General features: G+C 41.6%; 3 protein-coding genes across 3 annotated transcripts; all 3 read right to left on the minus strand.

Annotated features, from left to right (window-relative positions):
* Positions 1 to 88: 88 nt before the first annotated feature.
* Positions 89 to 763, minus strand: LOC139450848 (PE-PGRS family protein PE_PGRS33-like). The gene is made up of 2 exons (XM_071232682.1): positions 563 to 763; positions 89 to 256 (listed from the first exon to the last, which is right to left on the minus strand). Exons 1-2 carry the CDS (start codon positions 761 to 763, stop codon positions 89 to 91), a joined length of 369 nt encoding a protein of 122 aa, XP_071088783.1.
* A 41-nt stretch (positions 764 to 804) lies between these two features.
* On the minus strand, positions 805 to 1,896 carry LOC139450849 (uncharacterized PE-PGRS family protein PE_PGRS24-like). The gene is made up of 2 exons (XM_071232683.1): positions 1,522 to 1,896; positions 805 to 969 (listed from the first exon to the last, which is right to left on the minus strand). Exons 1-2 carry the CDS (start codon positions 1,894 to 1,896, stop codon positions 805 to 807), a joined length of 540 nt encoding a protein of 179 aa, XP_071088784.1.
* Positions 1,897 to 2,489: 593 nt separating this feature from the next.
* LOC139450850 (ctenidin-3-like) lies at positions 2,490 to 3,433 on the minus strand. The gene is made up of 2 exons (XM_071232685.1): positions 3,269 to 3,433; positions 2,490 to 2,675 (listed from the first exon to the last, which is right to left on the minus strand). The coding sequence occupies exons 1-2, from the start codon at positions 3,431 to 3,433 to the stop codon at positions 2,490 to 2,492; spliced, it is 351 nt and encodes a 116-aa protein (XP_071088786.1).
* Positions 3,434 to 23,517: the final 20,084 nt, after the last annotated feature.

Here is a 23,517-nt window from a genome sequence, read left to right on the forward strand (position 1 = left end):
CTTCCATCACTCCACTTCCACCTTCCATCACCCCACTTCCTCCTTCCATCACCCCACTTCCTCCTTCCATCACTCCACTTCCTCCTTTCTAAATGACACTTCCTCCTTCCATCACCCCACTTCCTCCTTCCATCACCCCACTTCCTCCTTCCATCACCTCACTTCCACCTTCCATCACCCCACTTCCACCTTCCATCACCCCACTTCCTCCTTCCATCACCCCACTTCCTCCTTCCATCACTCCACTTCCTCCTTTCTAAATGACACTTCCTCCTTCCATCACCCCACTTCCTCCTTCCATCACCCCACTTCCTCCTTCCATCACCCCACTACCTCCTTCCATCACCCCACTTCCTCCTTCCATCACCCCACTACCTCCTTCCATCACCCCACTTCCTCCTTCCATCACCCCACTTCCTCCTTCCATCACCCCACTACCTCCTTCCATCACCCCACTTCCTCCTTCCATCACCCCACTACCTCCTTCCATCACCCCACTTCCTCCTTCCATCACCCAAACTTCCTCCTTCCATCACCCCACTTCCTCCTTCCATCACCCCACTTCCACCTTCCATCCAGCACTTCCACCTTCCATCACCCCACTTCCTCCTTCCATCACCCCACTTCCTCCTTCCATCATTCCACTTCCACCTTCCATCACCCCACTTCCACCTTCCAACACCCCACTTCCTCCTTCCATCACCCCACTTCCACCTTCCATCACCCCACTTCCTCCTTCCATCACTCCACTTCCTCCTTCCATCACTCCACTTCCTCCTTTCTAAATGACACTTCCTCCTTCCATCACTCCACTTCAACCTTCCATCCAGCACTTCCACCTTCCATCACCCCACTTCCTCCTTCCATCACCCCATTTCCTCCTTCCATCACCCCACTTCCTCCTTCCATCACCCCATTTCCTCCTTCCATCACCCCACTTCCTCCTTCCATCACTCCACTTCCTCCTTTCTAAATGACACTTCCTCCTTCCATCACCCCACTTCCACCTTCTATCACTCCACATCCTCCTTTCTAAATGACACTTCCTCCTTCCATCACCCCACTTCCTCCTTCCATCACCCCACTTCCTCCTTCCATCACTCCACTTCCTCCTTTCTAAATGACACTTCCTCCTTCCATCACCCCACTTCCACCTTCCATCACTCCACATCCTCCTTCCATCACTCCACATCCTCCTTCCATCACCCCACTTCCTCCTTCCATCACTCCACTTCCACCTTCCATCACCCCACTTCCACCTTCCATCACCCCACTTCCTCCTTCCATCACCCCACTTCCTCCTTCCATCACCCCACTTCCTCCTTCCATCACTCCACTTCCTCCTTCCATCACCCCACTTCCACCTTCCATCACCTCACTTCTACCTTCCATCACCCCACTTCCTCCTTCCATCACCCCACTTCCACCTTCCATCACCCCACTTCCACCTTCCATCACCCCACTTCCTCCTTCCATCACCCCACTTCCTCCTTCCATCACCTCACTTCCACCTTCCATCACCCCACTTCCTCCTTCCATCACCCCACTAACTCCTTCCATCACCCCACTTCCTCCTTCCATCACCCCACTACCTCCTTCCATCGCCCCACTTCCTCCTTCCATCACCTCACTTCCTCCTTCCATCACCCCACTTCCTCCTTCCATCACCCCACTTCCTCCTTCCATCACCTCACTTCCTCCTTCCATCACTCCACTTCCACCTTCCATCACCCCACTTCCTCCTTCCATCGCCCCACTTCCACCTTCCATCGCCCCACTTCCTCCTTCCATCACCCCACTTCCTCCTTCCATCACCCCACTTCCACCTTCCATCGCCCCACTTCCTCCTTCCATCACCCCACTACCTCCTTCCATCACCCCACTTCCTCCTTCCATCACCCCACTTCCTCCTTCCATCACCCCACATCCTCCTTCCATCACCCCATTTCCTCCTTCCATCACCCCACTACCTCCTTCCATCACCCCACTTCCTCCTTCCATCACCCCACTACCTCCTTCCATCACCCCACTTCCTCCTTCCATCACCCCACTTCCTCCTTCCATCACCCCACTTCCTCCTCCTTCCATCACCCCACTTCCTCCTCCTTCCATCACCCCACTTCCTCCTTCCATCACTCCACTTCCTCCTTCCATCACCCCATTTCCTCCTTCCATCACCCCACTACCTCCTTCCATCACCCCACTTCCTCCTTCCATCACCCCACTTCCTCCTTCCATCACCCCATTTCCTCCTTCCATCACTCCACTTCCTCCTTTCTAAATGACACTTCCTCCTTCCATCACCCTACTTCCTCCTTCCATCACCCCACTACCTCCTTCCATCACCCCACTTCCTCCTTCCATCACCCCACTTCCTCCTTCCATCACCCCACTTCCACCTTCCATCACCCCACTTCCACCTTCCATCACCCCACTTCCTCCTTCCATCACCCCACTACCTCCTTCCATCACCCCACTTCCTCCTTCCATCACCCCACTTCCACCTTCCATCCAGCACTTCCACCTTCCATCACCCCACTTCTTCCTTCCATCACCCCACTTCCTCCTTCCATCATTCCACTTCCACCTTCCATCACCCCACTTCCACCTTCCATCACCCCACTTCCTCCTTCCATCACTCCACTTCCTCCTTCCATCACTCCACTTCCTCCTTTCTAAATGACACTTCCTCCTTCCATCACCCCACTTCCTCCTTCCATCACCCCACTTCCACCTTCCATCACCCCACTTCCTCCTTCCATCACTCCACTTCCTCCTTCCATCACTCCACTTCCTCCTTTCTAAATGACACTTCCTCCTTCCATCACTCCACTTCCACCTTCCATCCAGCACTTCCACCTTCCATCACCCCACTTCCTCCTTCCATCACCCCATTTCCTCCTTCCATCACCCCACTTCCTCCTTCCATCACCCCATTTCCTCCTTCCATCACCCCACTTCCTCCTTCCATCACTCCACTTCCTCCTTTCTAAATGACACTTCCTCCTTCCATCACCCCACTTCCACCTTCTATCACTCCACATCCTCCTTTCTAAATGACACTTCCTCCTTCCATCACCCCACTTCCTCCTTCCATCACCCCACTTCCTCCTTCCATCACTCCACTTCCTCCTTTCTAAATGACACTTCCTCCTTCCATCACCCCACTTCCACCTTCCATCACTCCACTTCCACCTTCCATCACCCCACTTCCACCTTCCATCACCCCACTTCCTCCTTCCATCACCCCACTTCCTCCTTCCATCACCCCACTTCCTCCTTCCATCACTCCACTTCCTCCTTCCATCACCCCACTTCCTCCTTCCATCACCCCACTTCCACCTTCCATCACCTCACTTCTACCTTCCATCACCCCACTTCCTCCTTCCATCACCCCACTTCCACCTTCCATCACCCCACTTCCACCTTCCATCACCCCACTTCCTCCTTCCATCACCCCACTTCCTCCTTCCATCACCTCACTTCCACCTTCCATCACCCCACTTCCTCCTTCCATCACCCCACTAACTCCTTCCATCACCCCACTTCCTCCTTCCATCACCCCACTTCCACCTTCCATCCAGCACTTCCACCTTCCATCACCCCACTTCCTCCTTCCATCACCCCACTTCCTCCTTCCATCACCCCACTTCCACCTTCCATCACCCCACTTCCACCTTCCATCACCCCACTTCCTCCTTTCTAAATGACACTTCCTCCTTCCAACACCACACTAGGGCCGGTTGGGTAGCCTAGTGGTTATAGTGTTAGCTCATCACGCCAAAGACCCGGGTTCGATTCCTGACATGGGTACTATGTGCGAAGCCCATTTCTGGTATCCCCCGTATGATATTACTGGAATATTGTTAAAAGTGGCGTAAAACCATACTCACTCACTCACTCACTCACTCACTCACTCACTCACTCACTCACCTTCGCCCTACAACCTCGCTTGAACCCTGATACCTCACCTTGACCTTCCCATCCCCTGCCACCTTCAGCTTCTAACCTCCTGGCACCTCCCCCTTTCACCACCCTACTCCTAACTCAAACCCCACCCGTCACCCTCACACCTCTGCCTTCATCTACTCACCCCCTTCCTTCCTTCCTACCCTTTCACCAACCCCACCACCAACACCCCTACCCCCACCCCAACCCCGTTTTCCCCTTCAAAGTGGGTTTTAACAAATATAATAGAAACAACATATGCATCTATGCATCCCACTGTGGTAAGTGTGAGGTTTAGATCTCTGAACAATTTTTCATAGAATATTATGTTTTTTAGCGTCTTTATGTATTCCCCAAGTGGTGATTTCAATGTTAAAACTTGAAGTGAGCTGAATCTGTAGAGTATCACTGATGAACTCAGCCATGAGATCCCTCTCAGGGGAAAGATTTATAACAGATAAGAAACTACTGCTCATTTGCAAAGATAGATAGAAGGTCACAGGTCAGGGAAGATTCCCGAAGTTTCCCATTGTACCATTATTCAACAAGTATATCAAGCAGATGTGAGGTATTTCTATTTGTTTTCCATTTGTCCCTATATTATTGGGCCCTGTTTGGCCAACTAGAAATAGAAACATTAAGAATCAGGAATACCTTTTGAAATATTTAACAGTAAGTGAGTGCTGGATTTTATTACCCTAATGTTTTCCAGTTATATCATGTCAACATTTTCCATTTTGTTGAAACCTAACAAACATGGGTGTGGAGCTGACAAACCAATGATCATGATTAAGGTGAATCTAAGATTCAAACCCAGAATCACAGGATAATGGCATTTTTAAGGGACACAACTCAGCACAACAAATTTCATGGATATGGTGTATGGGCCCGCCACGACCCTGATATTGTAATGAAAGCGCTCAGTAGTCAAATAGTGTTACCTTTAGCACTGTTTCCTTTTAACACTTGCTTGTTTTTGACTTATTACAATGGTAAATACAGAAGTAAGGCCTTTGGATGCAACACACTGCGGCATGTCATGTCTATATATGTGCGGTAAATTATTTTCGTCACAGTTTATGAAGCCCATTTCTTGTGTCACCCATCATCATATTGCTGAAATTACTGCTAAAATTGACCCGTGAAGATTCCGGGGTGGAATACATCTTCAGCAACCCATTCTTGCCGTAAAAGGCGACTATGCTTGTCGTAAAAGGCAACTAACGGGATCTGGTGGTCAGACTCGCTGACTTGGTTGATACATGTCATCGATCCCAATTGCGTGGATTGATGCTCATGATATCAATCACTGGATTGTCTGGTCCAGACTCGATTATTTACAGACCGCCATCATATAGCTGGAATATTGCTGAGTGCGGCGTTAAACAACAAACCAACCAACCAACTAAAAGTGAATTGAAGCCAAACTCACTCACTTACTCACATATTTGAGTTGAAACTTAAATGGCTTTGTTGAAAGGCTTTGGTTAAATGACCGCCTCCATGGTCTAGTGGTAGAGCGTCTGCCCAAAGAGCGGAAGGTCTGGGGTTCGATCCCCGCATCATACCAAAAGACGTTAAAAGATGTGCATGCATGTGACTATATATAAGTGCAATAATCTTAGATGCAAGTTCAACCCCATTCCACCTTTACCTCACCTCTTGGTTAATAAAACCTTAATTTTACCAGAAAGAGTAATGAGGTTGTTTTAAATCTTTCAGTGTTGGTGTGTGACCTTGAAGGAAGTCCTCGGCGTTGTGGAGGTCAAGGCGACCTGCTTGCTGGTTCCATGGGCGTCTTCAATTATTGGGCCCATCAGGCTGTGAAAGCAGACAATCCCAAGTAAGAATTGAATTGTTTTGATTTTAAATATTATTTTTAAAAATTAGACTTAGGTTGTATTCTGTATTTAAATAAAAGGGCTGCCAGTGGCAGCATATGATTGAAGGGTTTGTAAAATGTCATGTTCTGTTGTGGCCATACTTTCATGGTAGTTGCTTATGAGAGTTATGGCCCTTGTATACATGAACATGGCCGACTTTATCGTTCAAGGAGTCTTGGAATGGGACAGTTTCTAGAAGGATTGCTGTACCTATATGAGAGTGACGAGAAAGTGATTGAGCCCTTTTTTGAGCTGGCTTGCATCTACTTGCCAATGATTAGCCATGTGTTATGTACAGTCAAGTCACGTTAATCCGACACAGTGATCAGCGTACTCCGTCGTCATCTGCCCGCGAGTACACAGCCCCGTGTTTTGATACGAGACGAGTTGGCAAGTTGCTGCATATTTCAATGGTTGCAGAGATTTTAGACGTTGCATGATTAGAAAACATATTCTGCTAACAATTTAACACAACAATATGAATATTTCCTTTTTCCTTTTTCCTTTTTTAATTACGTGTTTGCATCGTTATCTATCATGTAGTTGTCCAGTTTTCGATCATGAACGTTGATACTACCTAATTTTCTCTTGTTAATCCGACATAATCATTTGCAACCAACAATGTCAGATTAACGGAACTTGACTGAATGTTGATTGAATAGGTATGTGTAAGCACCGAATTCATGCCAGCTAGCTTCCAACACTATTCGGGATTCAGGAGACAGACCTGTTTCAAGACAATCGACAGTGACAAAGTTCTGAATATTCATGAGTTCATGCACATTAATTCTAGGGCCGGTTAGATATTGCTTCTGTCATTTTGTTCACCAATTAGATTGCCTTGTTTATCTGTAAACCCCAAACTGTCTTGTGTGGTCATTTTACGATTTCACAAGTTTCTTCTGTATGTAACAATTTCCAATTAACGGTAACCTTAACTTTGTGTTTCACCTCATAACAGTTGGAGACAAAATATTACTTTCTCAGCCACTCCATCTAGACATTCAATGTTTTCACTGAAAAGAAGAGATGGAGAAGGTTTTTTACTTCATGTTTTTTTCACATTTTCTTCCTGGCTTATTGAACAAGAACGTCTCAAAAAAAGGAAAATAGAAGTTCTAGCCTAAGGTTACAATAAATTAACTGCTTGTTCTTTTATATTGCCTTATCTGATGGAAACATGTTTTATTGGGTATTCATTTAGTTCAGATGGAAACTGGAGTGTTTTATGATAAGGCTTATGTTGAGTAAGAAATCTGATATTGATTTTCTGATGAAGGCACCCTAAGATGTCCTCCTGGTTTGAGAAATGTATCTGTTTCATCGGGTACACTAATTCTACTTCTGAGTAGTGAGAATTCATTGTGAAAAAATACTACTTCTTGGGATTTATCTCTGATTCTAAGTGCCCTTGGCGATGTTGGTAGGCGACGAGAGAAAATAATGTTCTTTTGTTCAAAATTGGGATTTTCTTCAAGTCCTTATTTCCTTATTTTCAGAGGTATTTCAACATTGCATTGCAACACTGCCTTAAAAATAATAATGTACAAATTCCTCTTCTTTGGCTCTGTTATCAGTGGAATAATACCAGTAACCTCGACCAAGCCATCAATTTGTGTATATGAAACAGGAGGTTTTTAGTTCTCATTTGAATTTTTTTACTGACAATTGCAACAGGTTTGAGCCTGAATATTGGCCACTGAACCCAGATACAATACATGTATTATTATTCCCACAACCTAAAAGGGTGGGGTATATGTAGTTATACCAAAGAATTCCATCTGTCCGTCCTTCCGAGGACATTGGAAACTACCCCATAGATGCTTTTCAAACTTGACCGCCTCTGTGGTTTATTAGTAGAGCGGCCGTGTCATACCAAAAGACATTAAAAGATGGTACTTGTTGTTACCCTGTCTGGCGCTTGGCATTAAGGGGCTAAAACAAGGACTGGTCGGCTCAGAGTCAGTATACTGTGTCTGAGTGGGGTATTCATGTTAAACTGCGGCATGGTATCTCAGTGGGCTAGCACTATAAATCGGCATCAGTCCGGACTAGTATAAGCAGCCACACAAACACACACGTACGTGCATGCGCATCGCTATATAAGTGCAATAATCTTGGACGCGACTTAAAACCCAATTTCACCTCACCTCACCTTTTTAAACTTGGTGAACACTTGCTACACCAATTAAAGGTGCATAATACAGCTATTTTTCATTTTTTTACATAGAAGTTTTTTACTTAAGCATTTGTGTGACCTAAAACTTGAAAACTGTCTCATGGATTCTTTTTAAATTAGAGTTTCCATACAACTAGAAGAAGTGCAGTGCAAAGTTTGATTTGATATGTGTATTTTCTGGAGAAAAAAATATGAATATTTTGCATGTTTTGAACTAAAAATATTTTTACTTTAACGTTTGTGCAACCTATAACTTAAAAACTACTTCCTGGATTCTTTTCCAATTAGGGATACAGTTTCTATACCAATAGGAAAGGGGCAGTGCAAAGTCTGATATCGATAAGTGGATTTTCTGAGAAAATATTGCTTTTTTTCATGTTTTGAACATAGAAAAAAAATTTATACTCTGACCTAAACGGGCAAAGCTTGCCAATGATGAACCAGTGCATCTTTGAATCATGCTATTACTATTTTATATTATTGTTCTTTTGAAGAGTAACTCAATCGTTAAGTCAGCAATATATCTGCAACATCAAACTTGTTCTTAAGCTGCTGTTGGAGTCAAGGTTGGCGGTATCAGTGAGCCTTGCTCACTTTTTGCCTTTGTTTTTCAATTGTTTCAATTTGTAATATGACTTACATATGGATATCTAACTGATAACATGGATGATCAAGTTCTTTGTAACAATTGTAGCAACATTTCGGTGTATGTTCTGATACCATTATTGAACAAGTAAAATCGCAGTGCGAATCTGGACCATCTCGTCAGCTATTTCAATACCCAAGCATTTGTCCTTTGCAGTTTGTTATATCAAGGACTGACAAATTATGGATAGAAATATTTCTTGACAATTTGTTTCATTGATATGTAGATCTTGTACTGGAAGGTTTTACTAAATTAAAAAACAAACAGAATCTAATGATGAATTTTGTAGGCAGTACGTTGTCATCTATGACTGATATGGACCTAGGCTCCCAACCTTGTGTGAATGAATGAGAGTTTGATAACTGGAGACATCCTTCTTGGCATCATGTAATAACAGAGATCATTGGATGTATGTACCAGTTGATGTAGTAGGTGAAAGATTGATAGACCAAGGTTCAATATTCCTTATACACTCTAGTGCTGGTGGCGCAGTTAAAACATGCTCAGGGTGCCCTTGTACAAAGTGATCTTTGCACTGAGGTAATGGATTGGTTGCTTTGTTGTTTAAAGCCGCACTCAGCAATATTCCAGCTGTATGACGGCGGTCTGTAAATAATCCAGTCTGGACCAGACAATCCAGTGATTAATATCATGCGCATCAATCCACGCAATCTGGATCGATGAGGTGATCGAAACTCGCATACCTTAATACGCCTTGTTGCCTGAATGGCACACTTAGAAATTATTTTTTTTAACAACGTTGCCTTATTACCGGTACAATGTTTATCATATGAAACCATAAATGCACATGGAAAATTATGAATATATGCTTAACATGCTTATGCACTGTATGATCCACAAAATAAGTTTGGGTATTCAGAAATAACAAACTTTAAACATTGCCTCTGCTTGTTATCAAGCCTTAGTGAAATTACTTTCACCAATTTTGATGATGGATGTTAATTATTTTTCTAGTTAGCACGCTCTAATTACAAGAAACCAACTTAACATCTTTATGAAAGTCCTGTGGCAAACTTGTAAAACAACATTTCTATCCCTGGAGAGTTGTATGAGTTTCGTTTTAGATTTTTTGTGATGAGTGCAAGTTATGGAATTATAAAGACATGCTGTCAATACATCATATGAAAGTAAATTGTTAAAATTTTAGCATAGCTATTATATTTATGACTGATTAAGTAATCTAAATCAGTAATCACTCCATTGCGCCACTTGATTGCCTGGTCTGCACACACTATCACTGGAGTGTCTGGTCCATACTGTCTGGTTCACATTCGCTATCACTGGATTGTCTGGTCTACACTGTCTGGTCCACACTCACTATCACTGGATTCTTTGGTATAGATTTGATTGTTTACAGACTGCGTTTGTATGGCAAGAGTATTTTTCATGACCCTCTTCACGACCCTTTTCACGAACACCTGGTGTTATCAGTGATTCTCATTGATCAATTCATATACTTTTCACCACTATTTTGTCTTTTACGCCCAGTGGAATCTGTTTCAGCAGATAGACCTGTGAAGACCCAGGTAAAGATTAGGTCTTCAGCAACCCATGCATCCCATACATGGCAACCAAGATTGTCCTAACGGCGACTAACGGGATCTGGGAGTCAGACTCACTGACTTGGTTGATGCATGTCATCGATACCAATTGCATGGATTGATGCTCATGATGTCAATCACCGGATTGTCTTATCCAGACTTAAACTTAAAATAGCAAACAAACAAACAAACAAACAATGTTTTAGGCAGATAACCAAGACTGATTATTCTCTGGTGTTGATGTTTTATATTTATCTGACAGTGGTGGTAGACAGTAGTAGCCACTATTACAAAATACTCAGTGATTGAGTGTGGTTATTATGCTGGTTGCTGATACAAACATTGGTTATAATAGGAATTACATGTCACATTGGAAGGTGAGCATCTTCCTGAGGCAAGTGAGTTAACTGACTATAAAAGTCCAGTTTCCACCCTTGCCGAACTAGGCTGGTATTATGGAGTTCTATTTTGGCTGGACTAACGAGTCAATGCATAGTTCAATCAAAATTGCGCACCGAAATCGAAATCCGGTTCGTAAAGTGTCATGCACATTTTGGTCGACTGCAGGATTTGCAAAACATGTGCACCACTAACTCGTTGTCAACAGATATTTTCTAAATATTTTCATGTTTTAAATCAAGGTGCTCACGTGATTTGATGAACTTCGCTATGTAAGACTTGTTTTATCATAATGCAGATCTTGATAATCGATCAGATCGTCTTGACTGGGCGCCACTGTGTTGTTTGAAGCAAATGCAGGTGATACGAGAGGTGGAATCTGATTGGTCAATAGGATAGGCATATAGAAGGGACATAACTCTAAATAGCCACTGGTGGTGCTACGATCAAGCCCAGGAATCCCAGCTTTGCTCCGCAAGGGTGGAAACTGGACTTTTAAAGTCAGTTAATTCTCTTGCCTCGGGAAGATGGAAGGTGAGGTGAAATGCAGTTTAGTTGCATTCAAGATTATAACTTGTATGTATGTACTTGTATGTGTCCGTGTGTGTGTGACTGTTTGCACTAGTCTGGACAAATGACAGTTTTATAGTGCCAGCCCACTGAGATTCAATGTCGATACCATGCCAAGCCAACCAGTCCTTGTTTAACCCCCTTGATGCCTAGCGCTAGGCAGGGTAACAACAAGTACCATCTTTTAACATCTTATGGTAAGACGTGGCTTATGACTGACCTTAGGCTCTCTGGGCAGACACTCTAGCCACGACACCATGAAGGCGGTCTTTCGCAAAGGGGAAGGTGGTTGTAGGCCATGATCAGAATGAGGCATGATGGGACAAAGGCTATTCTACTGCCTTACATGAAGATGGTCAGATTGATGAGGTCTTTACCGTAATCATTCACAGCATAACAGCATATCATTACAGGAAGGCAGAGGTCTCGTGTCTGATGAAATAAAATTGACTAAACTTGATATTATTCTCCGTCAAATGTGATGTAATATGGATCTTAGAAGACTCAGGGATGACATTGATGAAGAAATTAACTTGATTTAGCATTTTCTTAGATTTCATTTGTGAAGGGGATTCAGAAAGATCTTGATATAAAGTATCTGACATTTAACAACACATGGAGTAGCTCCCTATGTGGATTCAGGGGCATAGATCCCAAATCCCTTGTTCTTCTTGCAAGAGGCTACTATTGACGGAGTATTGTTTTATCCACTTATAGCAATATTCCAGCAATAGCATGGCGGGAGACACCAGAAATGGGCCTCACTCATTGAACCCATGTTGGGAATCGAACCTGGGTCTTCGGCGTGATGAGCAAACGTTTTAACCACTAGGCTACCTGACCTCCCCATGTGAGTGAGTGACTTGGGTTTAATGCTTTTTGTAATATTCGGGCAAGATCATGGCAGGGGACATCAGAAATGGGTTTCACACATTGGACCATGTGGGGGATGGAACTCATAATGAGTGAATACTTTAACCCCAAGGCTACCTCATCACTACAGCTCAGGTTTAGGTCTGGGTGCTCACAATGTGTGACCAGGCTAATAGTGTCATTGTACCCCGACACCTGAGATAGTTACTCATGCTGTCAACCATTGGTTTGACAGCTGTATTTGGCAGCCTACAGCACAAAACAAATGTCAGTCACTGTAGCGTCTTCATTGAGTGAGTGAGTGAGTTTGGTTTAAAGCCCCTATTAACATTATTCCAGTTATATCACCGAGTGTCAACTTAATGTGAGAGGAAAGCCTGAAATGGTGCAGGTCTAAGACGTTTACCACTTCGGTGAAACCCACAAGCACAGGTATGGTGCTGACAAACCTAGAAACATAATCGGGTCGAAGCGGGATTCGAACCCACAATCATAGGTTTATGGCGTGCCCAAGGGACGCAACTCTGCACAGCGAATCACGGAGCCTTAGACAACTGGGCCACCCGTGCCCCCACGTGTTTATTGCAGCATCTCCTTGAACAAAGGTCTTCTATTTCCATGAGGGTAGCCTTGCTCCAGGACTGTAATAAAGGCTAAGTCCATGGATGTAAAGTAATTATATATTTATGTCCTTGTATTGGGCAAGTCTAGATAAGCCTAAGTACTAAGGATGGAGATCTTTTTCGGAACAACATGTTCTTTTTAATAATGTGATCTTGGAATTATGATCTAAACTAATTTGAGACATTTGGAACTCTTCTATTAGGTCTGCAATGCAAACTTTAGCCCCAAGCTATCCTTGCGCCAAAGCTCAACTGAAGTCGATGAATGTATAGTAATTCTATCATTTATAAAGGCAAGTCTAGGTAAATGGACAGGTTTATGATTTAGATTAATAATCATTTCCTTAGATACTTGTGCAAGTCTAGCCCCAAGCAAGAATCCTGAGTTTTGTAAACTTTTGATCAGTCTAGTTTGATTGGCTTGTAATCGCCATATAATAACAATAAAACCTACTGAGCATGATCCTCAGGGCCAAGTTTGGACTGGCAGACTCATAAGTGTTAGGCCTAGTCTGAAAATATGTAATTCGATTGGTCTTTTCCATTTACAGTATTCCCATATTGACCAATCCTTTCACAGTGGACAGCTTCTGTGGTCTAGTGGAAAGAGCGTCGGCCTGAAGGGCGTAAGGGCCGATCCCTCGGCCGAGTTATACCAAAAGACATTACAAGATGGGGTAGTTGTTAACTTGACTCCGCATGTCACGAGCAAAATAAAGTCTGGCCGGGTCTGAGTCAATGTACTGTGTCTGAAAATTACAGACAATTACATATACACATGTATATGCATGCATGCTGCTATATAAGTGCAATAACCTTGAACACGCCATTATACCCCATTTCTCCCCTCAACGTTATAATGTATGGAATTCTGATTCAAATGACTTTCACAATTATAAATAGACCCGTGAAGATCTGGGTTTTTCAGCAACCCATACATGCCGTAAAAGGAGACAATGCTTGTCATAAGAGGCGACTACCACTCCTTGACTTGGTTGATGCATGTCATCGTATCTCTATTGTGTGGATCGATGCTAATGATGTCAATCACAGGATTTTCCGGTCCAGACTCAAATATTTACAGACTCCCACCATATAGCTAGAATATTGCTGAGTGCGGCGTTTAACAACAACAAACAAACAAACAAATAAAAATAAGCTCCCCTAAAACCTACACCCATAAATCACTGTCTCCCAGTAAATAAAGGTGGATTTGTTTTATAGTATCTTGACATGGATCATTGCTCATGAATTATTGTGGTGATTCAGCTATTTCCATGACAGTGATGCTGTAATACTGGTGCTTCTGCCTCCATCCATTCACTCCCCGGCGACTACGCTTGTCGTAAAAGGCGACTGCTGGGATTGGGTGGTCAGGCTTGCTGACTTGGTTGATGCATGTCATCGTATCTCTACTGTGTGGATCGATGCTCATGATGTCAATCACAGGATTTTCCGGTCCAGACTCAAATATTTACAGACTGCCACCATATAGCTAGAATATTGCTGAGTGCGGCGTTTAACAACAACAAACAAACAAACAAATAAAAATAAGCTCCCCTAAAACCTACACCCATAAATCACTGTCTCCCAGTAAATAAAGGTGGATTTGTTTTATAGTATCTTGACATGGATCATTGCTCATTACATCAACCATTGATTGTTGTGGTGATTCAACTATTTCCATGACAGTGATGCTGTAATACTGGTGCTTCTGCCTTCATCCGTTCACTCCCCAGTGACTACGCTTGTCGTAAAAGGCGACTGCTGGGATTGGGTGGTCAGGCTTGCTGACTTGGTTGATGCATGTCATCGATCCAAACTGCGTGGATCGATGCTCATGATATTAATCAATGGATTGTCTGGTCCAGACTTGATTATTTGCATACCGCCGTCATATAGCTGGAATACTGCTGAGTGCGGCGTTTAACAACAACAAACAAACAAACAAATAAAAATAAACTCCCCTAAAACTTACACCCATAAATCACTGTCTCCCAGTAAATAAAGGTGGATTTGTTTTATGGTATCTTGACATGGATCATTGCTCATGACATCAACCATTGATTGTTGTTGTGATTCAACCATTTCCATGACAGTGATGCTGTAATACTGGTGCTTCTGCCTTCATCCGTTCACTCCCCGGCGACTACGCTTGTCGTAAAAGGCAACTGCTGGGATTGGGTGGTCAGGCTTGCTGACTTGGTTGATGCATGTCATCGATCCAAACTGCGTGGATCGATGCTCATGATATTAACCAATGGATTGTCTGGTCCAGACTTGATTATTTGCAGACCGCCGTCATATAGCTGGAATATTGCTGAGTGCAGCGTTAAACAACAAACCAACCAACCAAACCAATCACTCCCTGGCTCGATCACTACACAATTATAACTGTAACATATGTGAAATTTACAGCTATAAAAGTAGTGTATACATGGCTTAAGAAATGTGCCGCAAGACATAGTGTCACATTCACGTTGTGCTTCACCATGTACTGTATCAATCATTTACACAATTTTAGAATATTTCAATTTTATATATAAAACTTCGAAATGAATAGCTCTTTTCTCTTGAGCAGTTCCAGAGTTTTGACATGCCCAGGGCTATCACTACCTATTTCCTCCATCATGATTTCTTCCTTTCCACTGTGACATTTAACAGGCAGAATTTCTTTTGATTTTGACGTAATTCTCCCTTTCATATTGTGCAAGTTGTCAAGGTTTGTCAGACTTCCCAGCATGCAATTGGTGACATTCCCCTTCAAGCGTCATCTTTGCTCATTTTGCTATCAAAATTCATCATATTGACACATACGAGACATTTTGTCTCTCCGAGGGAGGCCCATGAGATAATGATCTCACACCATGGAGTGTCTCTCAACAGATTTTAACTCTTATCGACTTGTAGAAGGTGCTCATTTATAAAACAGGAAATAATTGAAGCAGTCCTGATGGCATTGGCACAGTATGGAACACTGTTAATGACGGCTGATTATGGCCGTTTAAAGATCGCAATGTGTTTGGTCTCAGTCATGCATGAGTGACTGTCTCCCCTTACAAGAACTCTTGCTGTCAGTTCATTGTAAACTGCACATGAAGTGTGTTTCGGCACGTGTTAAGGTATGTCGCACTGATTAAATTCCGGTCAATGAATAAAAGTGATCTGTTTCTAGATTAAAGGCATGTTGTACTGGTGTTCCAGATAGGTGATTAAACAGTAGGACTGTAAGTCATTTTCCTTGAATGACCCTCCTTTTGTTACTATTTGTTGACAATAGTTCTTTTTGTCAGGATGTTTATAGATAGCTGGGTCATTATGGTTTCTATGCACAACTAAAAGATGGAAATATTTCTTATAAATACATTTCAGCTTGACATTGTTGATTTTTTAGTGTCTTCACTCAAATTGCCAGAAGTTAAAAGCTAGCTGGGCCATTTGTTTTTTAAGCACATTGAAAAAAGATGGAAAAATAATAAAGTAAAGTAAATTTCAGCTTGGCTTTGTCACCTTGATTGTAAAGAAAGACATTTGATAACAAAGTTGTTGTTTGCACTGCTTAGAGAAAACACACAACTATTTCTTGTAAGGAAATCCAAGCCGTGCTCCAAGCTTTAGGTGCACTTTTGTAGGAATCCATTTTAATCTTCATGTGAGCCTGTGTCAAAACATGTTGTCCGTTGTCTGTCTCCAGTGTTTGTATGTTGCCATCTCCTAGCCTTCTTAAATCCTTGATGGGGCACGGGTGGCCCAGTCGTCTAAGGCGTCGTGATTCGCTGTGCAGAGTTGCGTCCCTTGGGCACGCCAGAAACCTATGATTGTGGGTTCAAATCCCGGTTCGCCCCAATTATGTTTCTATGTTTGTCCGCACCATACCCGTGGTCGTGGGTTTCACCGAAGTGGTAAACGTCTCAGACCTGCATCACTTCGGGCTTTAGTCCCACATTAAGGTGACACGCCGCGATATAACTGGAATACTGTTAAAAGCGGCGTTAAACCCAACTTACTCACTTAAGTCCTTGAAGAACTATGACGCTTAGGCCTGATGGTCCCAGCAGTAATGTTCCTCACTGAATACCACCCTGACTTTAAAACATGGCCTCCAAGGTAGCCATATTGAAACGCTCATTTTGCCCATAACTTATATACGAGATTAACATTATTTGTTCTTATATTTGTGGTGTTATTAAAAATTTTGAAATTGAACTGTGGCATTCAGTGTTTAACTTTCTGCACATCAAATTATCAATAACTCTGGAAACACATACAATACAGATAATATCAGAAATTTCCTGAAGTCACAGATGTGAGACAACCATGACACACTCTGGAAGGATCTGTGATGTCATGCTGCAGTGCTTGATGTGACAACAAGACCTACCTCAGTGATTCGAAAGGACATTTTCTTCATTGGCTTTTGGTCCAATGTTTAAAACATTTATGGACCATTTTGGCATGTACGGACCACAAATTTCACCCCATGCTCCGTTGATAATTGCAGTGGGTCTTAAATTCAATAAATTAGAAATGATTGCAGCAGAATAAACACTTCAATGTTTATGATCTTAATTGTGAACTTTACACAATAATATGTCAAGCAATATGTAACCAGTTGAAATCATACATGATCAAAACGTTTTGGAATCAAATATAAGTAAAGAGCCAAAACCATTTCCATATCTGATAGAATTCTCGGCATAAAGAAGAGTTGATTGTACGATTCTGACTATGTTGGTTTGTTGTTTAACGCCACACTCGGCAATATTCCAGCTATATGACGACTTGTGAGCATGTCATGAGCATGAGCAAAATATGAATGAATAGTCACTGTTTCAAACAAAGATGGCAGCCAATCTGCGATTCAGATGTTATGATGATGAAAATAAATTGTGAACTGCTCACGGCACATGATGATCTCAGTCACTGCTACCTTGTTAACAGAATGTTGAAAAGGAACAACTAAACAGAAGTGGATCCGATGAATATCGATTCAACTATAAATATTCAAGTAATGCTGTGTCCATTTCAGCAAGTTGATTATCATGTTTTTCAAAATTTGGAATTGAGGAAAATAAATACAAACCAACAAAGATTCATATGCATGTGGTGAAAATTTCAGAAGATTTTCAGCCAATCAGATTGCACCACACTCCCATTCATTCTGAAACTATCATTGTCAAATTGGATATGCATTATTTATCAGACCTCCAGATAAGCAGCAAATTTGCTTGAAATACGCGCAATACATCATGATTACCCAATTATTTTTTTGCTGAATGCGTACAAATATGCATAAAGAATTTTAAAAATCCAATAGTGTCACAAAACTCGGCCAAATTACCAAATAAAACATTTTCAACTTGCGAACCTATATTTCTTTACATATGCTTATCTACAGATCGATGGCTAGCAATGAATAAGGCATAAAGATGCCAAGATGTCTCACATATTGTTAATGAGACATTTATAGCGTTGTTGTGAGTTTATGCAACCTGTCACCCACAAATTAGAAGTCACCTGACACAGCATTTAAGCTCAATTATTAAAAGAAATGTCTACTGTTCGATGTAAAAATATTCAAAATATTGGACCCAAGGGAGTAAAACTATACTGAATACCAAAAGAAAGCTATCCATACCCAGTATAAATGTTAACGTGAGAGTAAATTCTCAGTGGCTGAAAAAATTATCTCGAGTCCAGTTTATTTGGAGTGCACAATGGCTTATGTTATGTTAGTTGTTTTAGCAGGTTTTGATAAACCTTTTACCCTCGATCACATGACGAAAAAATACTTCTGCATAAGTTAGAGTAGACTAGCATATAGTCCCTTATGATATATAATTTAGAAAGAAACAAGCAACTATGTTTAAGTTGAAAAGGAGCCCCAGTGAGATTCTGGACCTTTGGAAAATCTAGACTTGCTACATATAGGCTTATAGCATTACAGTACAATCTGGGCAGAATTCAGAGTAATATGTTTCAGGGACTGTGACACAGGGTAAAAATAGATTCAATGAATCATTTAGAACTGCATGTATGATGTTGCAAATATCTATAACTCAGGTGAGATTCAGCATCAGCACAAAGCCTCATGGCTGTATCTTCTATTTCATTACAAACTACCATGGTTACTTAAAATATTTATCAGTTTATCAAGAAATGTAATTCAAATTAATCATCAATTAAGGTTTTGTTTCACTTCAAAAATACATCAAATAAGAACAGAAATGCCAGTGTTAATTAATTTTCAAACTTTATTCCAGGAAAAGGTTATATATGTTCCTCATAAGTGTCATCTACAGCGATCTAATCCCATCATTGTCTGGGGACACAGTATGCCAAGTCGTCTCTGTGATTCATTTTCATTACATGCCGGTTCATGATACATGTACTATCATTGATAATGATAAGAATTACGTGTCTAAGAAGGAAAGCTTGTTGCAGGCCATGATCAGAGTGAGGCGTGATGGGACAAAGGTATTCTACTGCCTTACATGAAGATGATGAGATTGTTTATATTCTTACTATGATCCAGGGGTCCGGAAAATTTAAAATCCCAATCGGACATTTACATTTATGCCACGCCCCCTTCAAACAGCGTGTTTTAGTACGACTTTTTACACACAAATTACAAGTTGTTACGTATTCATAATATGATGAATTATGAATTGTTTCAATTCACCGGACAATTAATAACAAATAATATCATTTTAGATATATATGGAAAACATACGTTTGTTTCGGTTATAATAACGATCTGTCAACGTAGTGAACGGTCTAATTAATATTCATGAGTCTGCTCAAGTGTACGCGTTGTAACATTTGGATCGAGACTATTATCCCATATTTGGTTATCACGTGACCTCACGGGAAAAGTTTGTTTTTTTAAGCTAAAGAATATTTAAAAACAGGGCAGATAATATAATCATAAATCCTAAACTATCGTTGATAGCAATAGTTATTTGAATACCGGTACTTTTTCATCTATACTTAATTATTGACCATAAACAAATTTGATATCGATCGTCACAGAAAGCAAAATGGCGGTCAATCAAGATTCAATATACGACTAGCTACTGAAAACAATAAAATCTGCAAATCCTCGTTGTATGTCAACCAAGTGAAAGTCGTTAGCCACGACTTACAAAATGATCATTCAGACTTTGAGGGTTTGGCAGATCCGCTCGACTGATCTGCATCGGTCGACTAGCTGTCGTCACGCTTTCGCTTCTTGACTGAGGTTACGTATCGTAGCATTGTGAGGATAATGAGGTACATCGATGATGCAAGGTATTTATGTACAGTTGTAAACACATTTTACTCAAATTAACAAGATGTTCTCAGTAATAAATCCTCGATTAATCAGTGTCAACTCAGTTTATTGCCTATTACAGTGATTGACCGATTAGACTATCATTCTAGGTACGATGTATTTACAGCAATCAAAACAAACAAAGCTTGTCAGTGTAGATAATCTTCATTGTGTTACAACTGCAGACAGAAATTGCTCAGTCCTAACTGTTGATCATGTCCGATCAAATTTAAGAATGTCCGGACAATACTTTTTAAAATGTCCGGACAGAAAAATTTAAATGTCCGGTAAGCAATATTTTAGACCGGACATTTGAGATTCCCAATCGGACATGTCCGGCGCATATGACGGTTTCCGGACCCCTGCTATGATCATTCATAAATATAATGGGGCCCTCTCTTCTGAGGCACCAGGGGCAGTCGGGTAGCTTTGTGGTTAAAGCGTTCGCTCGACACACCGAATGCCCGTGCTTGATTCCCGACATGGGTACAATGTGTGAAGCCCATTTCTGGTGTCCCCCGCCGTGATATTGCTGGAATATTGCTAAAAACGGCGTAAAACCATACTCACTCACTCACTCTGAGGCACCACAATTAGCTGTGCGGAGTTGTGTCCCTTGGACATGTCAAAAGTATGATCCCAGTCCTCCTGATTATGCTTCTAGGTTTTTCAGCACCATATCGTGCTCATGGATTTCACCAAAGTGGTAAAAGATCTAGGGTAGAATAGGTCTTCAGCAACCCATGCTTGCCGTAAAAGGCGTTTATGCTTGTCGTAAGAGGTGACTAACGGGATCGGGTGGTCAGGTTCTGACTTGGTTGATGCATGTCATCATATCCCAATTGCGTGGATTGATGCTAGTGATGTCAATCACTGGATTGTCTGGTCCAGACCGCTGTCATATAGCTGGAATATTGCTGAGTGCGGCGTTAAACAACAAACAAACCAAAGTGGTAAACGTCTAAGACCTGCCTCCTGTCAGGCTTTCCTCCAAAATTGAGCTGACACAGTTTGATTCTATTGGAGTACTGTTCAAAGAGGGGTTAAGTCCAATTTATTCACTCTCAGATTGTCTGCCCTTGACAATGACCTTGCTCTAGGCCAGTTTAACAGTAGTCAAATCTATATCGAACAAGAATATTTTTTGGATATTAAACTGTGGCATGCCTTTTGGGATGCAGCTTTATTTTGTCCAAGGTTATTAATTTTTGTTAGCGAGATTTTAACATTGCATTCAATTGTCCAGATTTAATTATTACTACCATGTCATATAGCTGGAATAATGCTTAGTGTGGTGGTAAACATCAAAACAACAATGACCATGCTCTCTGGTAGTGTGATGCACTGTATAATCAATAGAACAGACAGTCTGGCTAACCTGCTGTAAGACAAACTTGTTGAGTGATTTCTTTATGTTTGTTTGTTTGTTTGTTTGTTGCTTAACACCACACTCAGCAATGTTCCAGCTGTATGATGGCGGTCTGTAGATAATTGAGCCTGGACTGGCAATCCAGTGATTGACATCATGAGCATATATTGATCTTTGCAATTGGGATACGATGACATGCATCAACCAAGTTCGAACGTGACCAGCCGATCCCCTTAGTCACCTCTTACAACAACCATGGTTGCCTGTTACATTAAACATGGGTTGCTGAGGACCTATTCTAACCTGGATCTTCTCAGGTTTGATTTCTTTTTTGCACCATGTTGCTTTGCACATTGACCACTAGTTTGTCAGGTCAAGACATATTTGTCACTCACTCACTCACTCACTCACTCACTCACTCACTCACTCACTCACTCACTCACTCACTGTCATGCAATGTTAAGCTGCATGCAATGCTGTAGGGAGCTTTGGTGGCCTAGTTGTCAATGGTGCAGCACGGAACAGTAACCCTTGAAGTCTTTAGCCACACCCGGTGATTCTAGTCAGGAGTTTGAATCCTAAATTGTCCTTTTATGACCTTTGGCCTGTCAACACCTCCCACATGCTCATGTGATACATGTCTACAACCTGATACAACTAAAATAGCACAACCTCAGTGTGCCCCTGGAGAGCAGAAGGTCCGGGGTTCGATCCCCCTCTGCTTTGTAACAAAAGACGTTAAACGATGGTACTTGTTGTTTCCCTGCCTGCCACTTGGCAGTATATTGTGTCAATAATCATGTTAAACTGCAGCATGGTATCTCAATGGGGTAGCTATAAAACTGGTAGAAGTCGAAACTAGTACAAGCATCCACACCACACACATACATGGATGCAAGTCACCTTGTAATCCTGAATGCAATGGTACACGCCATTTCACCTCACAACTAAAATAGGAACTTTGGTTTCTAAATATGACCTACTACTGAATGTTTGCCAAGATGTTCAAACAGTTTATATTTTTAGTTTGCATGCACCATCTAAAACTTTGTTTGATCCATTTAATGGTCTGGTGCTTTCTTCATGTTTCATCAAGTGAGCAATCCCCTGCCTCATTATATAACAACAATTTGATTCGTTCAGCAGAAAGTTACACATTTAGACCTGCTGTTTTAGTGGAGTGTTTGTCTGTAGGTAGTGATTGGATCATGTAACTGTGGGCCATAACGGTTGCCTCTTGAGACGGGAGCACCAAGCATGAGAGGATCAAGATTTCTATACTTCACAACTTTTCCTAAGGATTTTAGGGCTGGGAGGATACACCAACTGTGCGATCCAATACCTGATCTCGATACCTTGCTCACGATCCGATATTTAACACGATACTTGCATTTGCTCTCATCTGTAGTGCGTAAGATGTCATTTTCATAGACGATGGCCCAATACCAGGCAAACTAACGATTTACAGTTGGCAGCGTTAAGTATCGCTCAATAGATGAAAATATTTACGTTTTCACTTCTAATTTTCACAACTAATTAGTGTTTTGTGTAATAGTTATTAAAGAAAACATTTGAGGTAAGAATTTATTCAGTGTGTGACTGTGATCGATACTTGTACCAAGACGTAAAAAAATCAACCACTAAAGGATATTAGTAAAAAAAATCTTTCTTTTTTTTCAGTCAGTTAAGTAAATATAAAGCATGTCTTAATTGTGTTCCTCAAGGTGATCTGTGTGGTCCATCATGAGACTACTTAACGGAAGAGAATTGAAGCTTGTTGTAAGAGTATGATCTGGCTGATTGTTTGTTTTCGAAGTCCAGTGGCATGAATTGTAGTTTGCAATGAAAAATGGATTTATTTGACTTATTTGTTTGATGTTACCATTTCCAATAATTGCTATCAAATCTACAGGTAGCATACCTCCACAATGCAACTTTGCGATAAAGCTCATTCACTCACTTTGTTTGTGCGTTGAAACATTTGGCAATGTCAGACTTTTTAAATTTGTGTCATGACCCCAAAATAATAAAATGTGAAAAAAATAAATGTAAAGCTGTGTATTTTATATTCTGCTTACCAGAAGTAAGTTAAATGTTAAAAACTCATTTACTAGTGCCATCAATATAAATAAATTATATACAATCAGAGCTCC

Source organism: Haliotis cracherodii, unplaced genomic scaffold (assembly GCF_022045235.1).
Source record: "Haliotis cracherodii isolate W230 unplaced genomic scaffold, xgHalCrac1.p SCAF_8, whole genome shotgun sequence".
In the NCBI taxonomy this organism is placed as follows: domain Eukaryota; kingdom Metazoa; phylum Mollusca; class Gastropoda; order Lepetellida; family Haliotidae; genus Haliotis; species Haliotis cracherodii.